The following is an 8,031-nucleotide window of genomic DNA, read 5'->3' as shown; positions in this document are numbered from 1 at the left end:
GAAAAAGGGGGAGAAAATGCAACTATTGCATTATGAAATCTGGTACGTTGCAGAATTTGAATACTGTAAATGTCAAATTGAAAACACACAGACCACTTCAGCAAGAGAGATCCATGTATGTATAGAACAAACTCCTATATGTTGACAGATGGATTCACAAGTGTGTTTGCATATACATTTTGATTAGTATTGCATTGTTCATAGCAGTTGTATTTAATTACTTGGATTTGCTACAGTGCAGTTTTCAGTGTTGTTTTATGCAATCAGGGCTATACTTCTACATATACTTGTGTATAAGTCTAGAACTTTTGAATTCAAAAAGCAGTTCAGAAAACCTGGCTTGACTTATCCACAGGTCACTGTACCCTTAACTCTTATAAAAAAGGGAACCATCCCCATCTCTGAGTAGAGAGATGAAAGGTGAGAGCTCAGTCCATCCAGGAGAACCTAAAATAAACACCAACTCTCTCTCCTCTCTCTGCTGCTGTGCCTCTTCTGGCCTTTTTGAATGTCTTGGCAGGGAAATTGCAACAGTGTCAACCAGAGGTAGCATTGGTGCTTTCCCCTCTCTGAAGAATGACTCTTGACTTATCCATGAATTGTATCAAAAATCTGTAATTTTGTCTCCAAAACCTGTCCCTGATATACATGGAGATTGACGTATACATGAGTATATATGGTTGTTTTTTGAATATTGTGAAAAAATTGACCACATGCACATTTTGCAGCCTTCCACTCCAGAGAATGAGTTCATGCAAGTTTTTTTTAAACCAATGTGGATAAGAGTTAAATGATATTATTATTTTATTCTACAAAGTTATTTCTGATCTTATGGAAAAAATGGACAGATTCACAATTGAAACAGTGTTTAATATAGTTGTTAAATTACTTAAACAGATTGCAATTTCCATGGGAAATCATAACTGTATCCATTTTTGCAAGAGCCAAATAAAGAGTGCATACCCCTTGAAATGATCATGACACAGTCAACAATCACAGTCAGAGATACAGGCGACTGAAAATTTCATTGACAACACAATCGCGCAAGGTGGTCTGCTCAAATGTTAAGAATGCACACTTCAAAGCAGGAGGCAAACTGAAAACAAAATGATCCTGTGTTGTGCTATTAATTAAAATCTGAAAGTGGTAAATGATGGCAAAAAACAAAGGGTGGAAGGAAGGTGATGAACAAGCTGCAATACTGTATAAAAACCTTTGCAAATCAGATGGGGATTTCTCTAAAGGTTCAAAAATATAGTACAAGGGCAGACTTGGCAGTTTTCTACAAGTCAGGCTATGCTACTGTTCCAGGATATGCCCTATTGCAAAGGAAGGGATTGAAACAAGAGCGAGAGGCTATTGAAATTCTAGTTTAAAACAGGTCAATGCTACAGTTGTGTTGAGCATTATGACAACTTCACTGAGACCGTGGTTTTCATTCCTTGGTCAAATATAGAAACAAAAGCCCATGCCTTAAATGCCAGCAGTGGGCAATCCTTAGGTTATGAACATTATGGAAATTCTGCCCTGAGAGAAGTGGAAAAAATAGTCAAAAGTTTGTGTCATTTTGAGACAGCCAAATTTAATATCAAAATCCCCCCTGACATATAAAAATATAGGCTTTTCATGCGTTTATATATTTTAATAAAATACGGAGGGAAGTTTGCCTTTAAAAGTTCAAAATGTATTTAATTCAGTAATGCATCTATCAAGAATTCCTCTCTTTCTTTTAACTCAAGACCCTGGCCCTCTTTTTTTCCAACTTGTTCAACAGGAGAGGACAGCACAATATCCCCATAGGCTCTAGCAATGGTATTAATTGTTTGGTTCTGAGGGGGGGAAACCGGCTTAAATCTTCGAAGTGCGTTCCACAATCAGTGCAAACTAAGAATAAAACTTTCACAACATCAGTCCAAGAGTGCAAAAAAATTCTAGGTAAGATTCCGCAGAAGCACTACAGGCAGTTATTACACGAGTTGTAAACATACAGTCTTTCAAAAAGAAAATCTTGCCTCATCTGCTGTCATTCAAATACACAACAGAAGTGGTGGTCACTATAATTCCTCAAAAATAACAATTTCAAAATTGTTTCTTGATTACTTCTTGAACTCAGCTCCTTTTAATACCACTAATGGGTGTGGTTATTCTAGCTTTTTGGTTTTCCTTGTCTGCGTAATCATAGATTTCATGCACTTTATTTCCTCAAAACAAACTCAAGCATCCCTTCGTTTGGGGTTGTTATATTTCTTTCCTGGCCTGTACAGGGTTTGTCTGAAAACTGCCAAGTCTGCAATTCAGAAAATAATGAAAAGAACGTCACACAATTCAACAGCTTATGTACATCTCCCACTTGCCCTGTGTGCCCAGCCCCACGGCTGGGCCAGAACTGAAGGGCAGAAACATTGCATAGCCCTGACCGACCCTCAGAGGGAACCAGGTGGGGGGAAAGAGAGTGTGTGGGTTTGCCCTCAGCAACACTTGACCCCCTTTCCAAATACCAGGAATCTTCACTGATGGTGATGCCATAGAAGTGGCTCAGATGCTAAGGGGGTGCTAGACAGAATCCAAATATATCTGCTCTGCCTCACAGTTGGCAAATGCCACTCGAAGGTGCCAGGGCTAAGCTAGTTGGCTGCATGGCAGTGGTCCAACCCTGCTTCACATCCCTTCACAAAGCAATTGGTGCACCCCACTACAAGTGGATTTCTTCTTGTGTGCCTGTTCAGAGAGTTTACAAAATATAGAATTTGGATGTATTAGAACTCAATATTGTCTATATTAAAATCCTTTAAAAAGCCCACACCAAAACCAGCAGTCCCTCACACTTTAGCAAAATCTCCCTGTCCACGTGTTTCATGCTAACAGTTAATCATTCACATGTAAACAGATATGCGCCAAACAGGAGCACCAAGGTCTTTTCATGTGATGAATATGCTTGAAGAGTCATTTTTCTTCAACTTAAGCAAAGCTTCTCTCACTCTCTCGCTCTCTCTCTTTCTCTCTCAGTCCCGGTAAAAAGAATAAGCCTCACATCTAGTGTAGGGACGGCAGAAGTACATGACAAGGCATCTTTTTCCAATGTAAAAACCTTACTCGTGGCACTATTAGGAAGGCCCCTTGAATACAGCAGTAGTGGGTGGCATTGTAATTTTCAAAGCCCACTCGAACACCTAATAAAAGAACAGTGGCATACTTCAAGGAGCTGGACAGCACGGACCAGAAATAGTATGGAAGTGCACAGCCTTTCCAAAGTAAGGCTCTTCATTTTTTCTCCTTTTGTCACAATGAATCATACTTTCCTTCAACCAAGTAAAAACATTGTGTTACTTGAAATAAATACTTAAATATCTTAAGTCCTGCTTAGCAGCCTCCTTGAAGATCTTAAATCTGTGTCTTCAAATTCCATTAAGCATAAATCTTTGGTCAATTCACTTAACGTTTAAACTTGGAGAGGGCGGGGAGATCCACAGCAGCACTAGGTAACTTCTGAATGGTGTGCTCTGTAGCCCAGACTGGGTTTTTTTTTTCCTTGCACACAATCCTGCTAGGAAGGCATCACATGAAAACCTCATCCATGCCTTTGTATTCGATTCGCTGAAGAACAGCAGGTTTTTCTCCAATTGACTGAGGTGTTGGAATCAAACTGAGCCATTCTTGAGAGTCCCTTTTGCCCACTGCTGCTAACTTGCTGATGGGCCTTCATTTAAGAAGTAGGTAGTCATTTCTCCTTTACCTTTGACCTTGACAACCCCTCGGCATTCTAGCTGATAGTTGTTGACCATTAAAACCTGATACATGTCCGTGGTCACCTGTGAAAAGGAAGCATCGGGGATAGAAAAGCAGAAGTAATTACACTTCATGCAATCGAACACAATACTTATGGGGGCAATGAAGACTACATCAAAGTATACTGGAATTATGCCAGATGAAACTTCTCACATTCATGGTGTTCACTATGAACTCACAAATGGACAATGGTAATTTAGACACACATTTTTAAGGAAGTTTATATCCTAGGCACTTCCACATCAATTTCTGGTTAGCTTATTTACTGAAACTAGATATGACCAAACTCTCTCAGGGAGCATTAGACAAATGTACGAGAAGAGGTCATTGGGTGAGTTAGTGGAGTGTCTCCAGATAATGGCCAGCCTTTAAACCAGTTTGTGGTAGCATGGCCTCTACTACTTTCCATTTTTTTGGAAATGCCTGACTGGACATGGGGGATATATCAAAATATATACATGGCAATCTTTCATCCTTTACATTACCTATGAATTGTGGAAATGTTCCTAAGATAACAATGTGAGGAGATGGGAGAGGAATAGCTGCCAGAAGACTCACCTGAATCCTATCAGGCACTCCTGTGCTGTCCATGCGACTGGCTACATTCACTGTGTTCCCCCAAATATCATACTGGGGCTTACGTGCACCTATGACCCCAGCTACCACTGGACCAGCATTGAGTCCTAGAAAAGACAACATAAGGAGTTAGGCACAGGCGAGCAAATGGTTTTGTACACACTGTCCTTGCAGTATCACAGCTGGAAAGGGACTGCAACGATCCAATGAATTGACTATATATTAAATGAGAAATCTATTAACTTTTTGAAAGAACTGTGCCATGCAGTAAAGGGCCATGTCTAATTTCCATAGTAGGTGGAATGTAATATATTAATAAGAAGGTACCAACCTATTAATTATTGTACTTTCCACACAAAAACTCTGTTTCTGAAATTATTTATTAAATATAGAAAACAAGCAATTTAATAAAACTAGTTACAAAGTTGATCTTAAAATTGCAAAAAATGTAAAATTATAGACCTATTGCTGGTAGGTCTGTTCAGATATATATACCAACAAAGCTTTATATTTCACCGGCCGCAGGAGCCTGGCCTGTTAACTCCTTATGCCCTAAACACCTTATTCTCACTTGAACTTTACTAGTTCAAGTAAGAATTTTGACATCCATCTCTGTTATTGGACTGCAACTATTAGCTATGCTGGCTAGAGCCGATGAGACAATGTGGTTCCCAATCCTGCTTTGAAATGATGATAATTTAGTAACAGGATGATGAATTGTATAAAAGCACACTATTGTCTGCAAGCCACCCATGACTAATCTGTTGCCAATTCTTAAAATATTTTTCATAAAGGAAAGCCCTACAGTTCCATTGCACCCCCCATTTTGAACAACTTCTGTTAAAATTCCACATTAACTCATCTGGACTGGGAATTTTTCTTCATGTCAACATAAATGGGAGGATACTACAGTCATGGGGACATAGTTACATTATAGATGTTATAACCCCTGGTGCAGGATCTCAGGCACCATTTTAAAGTACTTCCAGCTTTCAATATGAAATTTGCATTTTTAACCATGCAGGATGCCCCCCCTCCCGGATGAATCTCAGAAGAAAAAAAACAACATTAAAATGGCGTTTACCTATTTTCATCTGGAAGTTGTTGAATGAGTGCTCGTTAATGTATTTCATTTGATCCATTAACTTCATTGCAAAGTCAGCCAGGGCCTTGATATGTGTTTTGCCCACTTTGTCATAAGTGGAATCATTCAGGCCAGAAGCAGCCATGTATGTGCTGCCTATGGTTTTGATCTTTTCCAGCTGTCGAAACTGGTCCTCACTTATGATCTGCACAGTCAAAAAGGGAACCAAGTTAGCAAAAATGCATGTGTCACTCAGTATATGACATATGCTTTCTGTATGAGTATGCAAACTGTATTATGCAGATGGCATCTTGCAGGCCTTATGTTCCCATGTGGATGCCATATAAAGGGTATGAGACTAATTTACTCTGAATAGGATCATGTTTCAGCTGTCATGGCCAGATTATGCTTTGCATCACTGTAGTCGTTTGAGGGATAGTCTCAGAGTCCAAGGAACTGACACAAGTTCCTTCCATGATATGTGGAAGACTTACAGGACATAAGTCTTATTGGATCTTTCTGGCTGGAAAAGATTCTTCAGGAATGAAACATTGTCTGCCTTAGCAACATGTCTGAATGAGTATATTGTACAACAACACTAAAAAGAGTAAGAACAGTGAAGTATAGACAAAGATGTCACACAAGTTAGACATGCAGCGCACCAACCTTGGTGCTGTCCAGCTTCAATCCATTCATTTGTTATCTACCACCTTTCCTTAGAGCAATTCCTTCTCCATTTCTATCTCCACTGCTATCTTGGGAGGGGTACCATGCTGAAAGAGTGAGTGTTTATCTCAAGGGTATAGCTGAATTGAGACCAAAACTCAGGCCTCCCTGGTATTTACCATCACAAAACCTTATTACAGTTGGCAACGATATCTCACCTCATCGAAGTCAGCAATGATTTCATTAAGGAGCCTCAAGCACTCCACCCCTTCGTTGTTGGCTTCCAATTCTACGTAGAACTCTGAGAAGTTGCAGATGGAAGCAAACATGACAGCCACGCACTCACAGGACTGGTAGTACAGCTCATCATTCCTCCGCTCCTGCGCAAGAAAGTGGGCTGCCACATCTTTTGGCAAGATGTTGTGGAGAAGCCGTCTGTTGTAGGCCTGTAGTTCCTCCATCTCCTCTTTTTCTTCAGTAGCCTATGAGAAAGAGAGAGAGAGAGAGAAGAGATTGGGAGGGAGAGATGAAGTTCCAATGAGGTGCATTCAGGCGAGACATGAGCTAGAAACAGATATAAGACTTAATATTAGCAACAAAATCATGTGTCAAATACCACTGGAACCTGATTTGGATAATACCTGCATGGATTAACTCAAATTATGTGCTGTTTTTGCAAAAAAATAAGAAGGGAAAAATATCACTTCTTTTCAGTGTGTTTTGCAAAACTACTGCACAAATACAGAGAACTTTCATTAGTTCGGATTTTATGTACTGATGGCCATTGAAGTAATCACAACAAAGGGAGCCCAGTTAGTGATAGAAAACAATTTTGTTGTATTTCACCATCTTGGAAAAAGTAGCTATTTTGTACCTCACAAGGAAATTTCACCCAAAACATGAACATTTGCAAGGCTTATTGAGTCTTTTGGGGAAATAGTTTGCACAAAACAAGATGCACAAAATCTGTAATATCTACATATGTAAACAGCTGAAAAAATAAGCACAAATGTTTCATTTTAAAAAGGATCATGTTTGCTGTTGTTATATCCTTGAAGTTCAATCCAATTATGACAATCCTATTCCAAGGTTGGTGGGTTTCTTGAAAGATTTATCCAGAGGGCATTGTTCTCCTCTGAGGCTGTGACTCTGTGATTTGCCCACAGTCACCCAGTGGGTTTCCATAAATCAGTAGGGAGTCAAACCTTGGTCTCTTAGAGTCCTGGTTCAAGTTCCTGTGTCTTCATGTCTACTCTGACTTTTATAGCTTTATCTTATTTTGGCAAGACCTATTCTAGAGAGGTTTGCCATTACTTTCCTCTAAGGCTGAGAGAATATGATTTACCCAAGGTCACCCCTTGGCCCAGTTCAATGGTTCTAGGCTGAAACCCAAGCCACTACACAGCACTGATTCTCTAGAGCAGTGGTTCTCAACCGGTGGGTCCCCAGATGTTTTGGCCTTCAACTCCCAGAAATCCTAACAGCTGGTAAACTGGCTGGGATTTTTGGGAGTTGTAGGCCAAAACATCTGGGAACCCACAGGTTCATAACCACTGCTCTAGAGAAATTTGTACATTAGATAAAGTGTGGAAATTAATGCTCAAATTAGTCAAGAATGCTTACAGATATCTATTACGCCAAACCCTTACAATCTAACATGAACAAGATGGCAAGAAAATGTAGATAAGATGTGAAAAACTACATCAAAATCAAAGCTGAGAGGTTTTCAAATCCTTTGTCTTTTATTCCATGCCATTCTATGTGGTTCTGACTTGATAATATTCAAAATAAAACTAATTCAGAGAAATAGGGCTGTAGATACAGGTTGGATGGTGTCCTTCAAGAGCATCAAAAAGTGCAGAACAGTTTCTTTTAAAGAAGCTTCAAAATACAAAGTGGTGAGGTTGTGGGTACGGCCC

At 39.6% G+C, this 8,031-nt stretch overlaps 1 protein-coding gene across 1 annotated transcript in view; it reads right to left on the bottom strand.

Annotated features, from left to right (window-relative positions):
- Nucleotides 1–849: 849 nt before the first annotated feature.
- Nucleotides 850–8,031, bottom strand: part of ADCY5 (adenylate cyclase 5) — a 264,047-nt gene continuing 256,865 nt past the window's right edge. The window contains exons 18-21 of the mRNA XM_060774794.2: nucleotides 6,331–6,594; nucleotides 5,447–5,651; nucleotides 4,345–4,469; nucleotides 850–3,809 (exon numbers count right to left, since the gene is read on the bottom strand). Of these exons, the coding sequence (XP_060630777.2) occupies nucleotides 3,681–3,809; nucleotides 4,345–4,469; nucleotides 5,447–5,651; nucleotides 6,331–6,594 (723 nt within the window). The 3' untranslated portion in view covers nucleotides 850–3,680. The remainder of the gene's footprint in view (nucleotides 3,810–4,344; nucleotides 4,470–5,446; nucleotides 5,652–6,330; nucleotides 6,595–8,031) is intronic.

Source organism: Anolis sagrei, chromosome 1 (assembly GCF_037176765.1).
Source record: "Anolis sagrei isolate rAnoSag1 chromosome 1, rAnoSag1.mat, whole genome shotgun sequence".
NCBI lineage: Eukaryota > Metazoa > Chordata > Lepidosauria > Squamata > Dactyloidae > Anolis > Anolis sagrei.
Note: the sequence above shows the minus strand (reverse complement) of the source record. Positions and strands in the feature narration are given on the sequence as shown.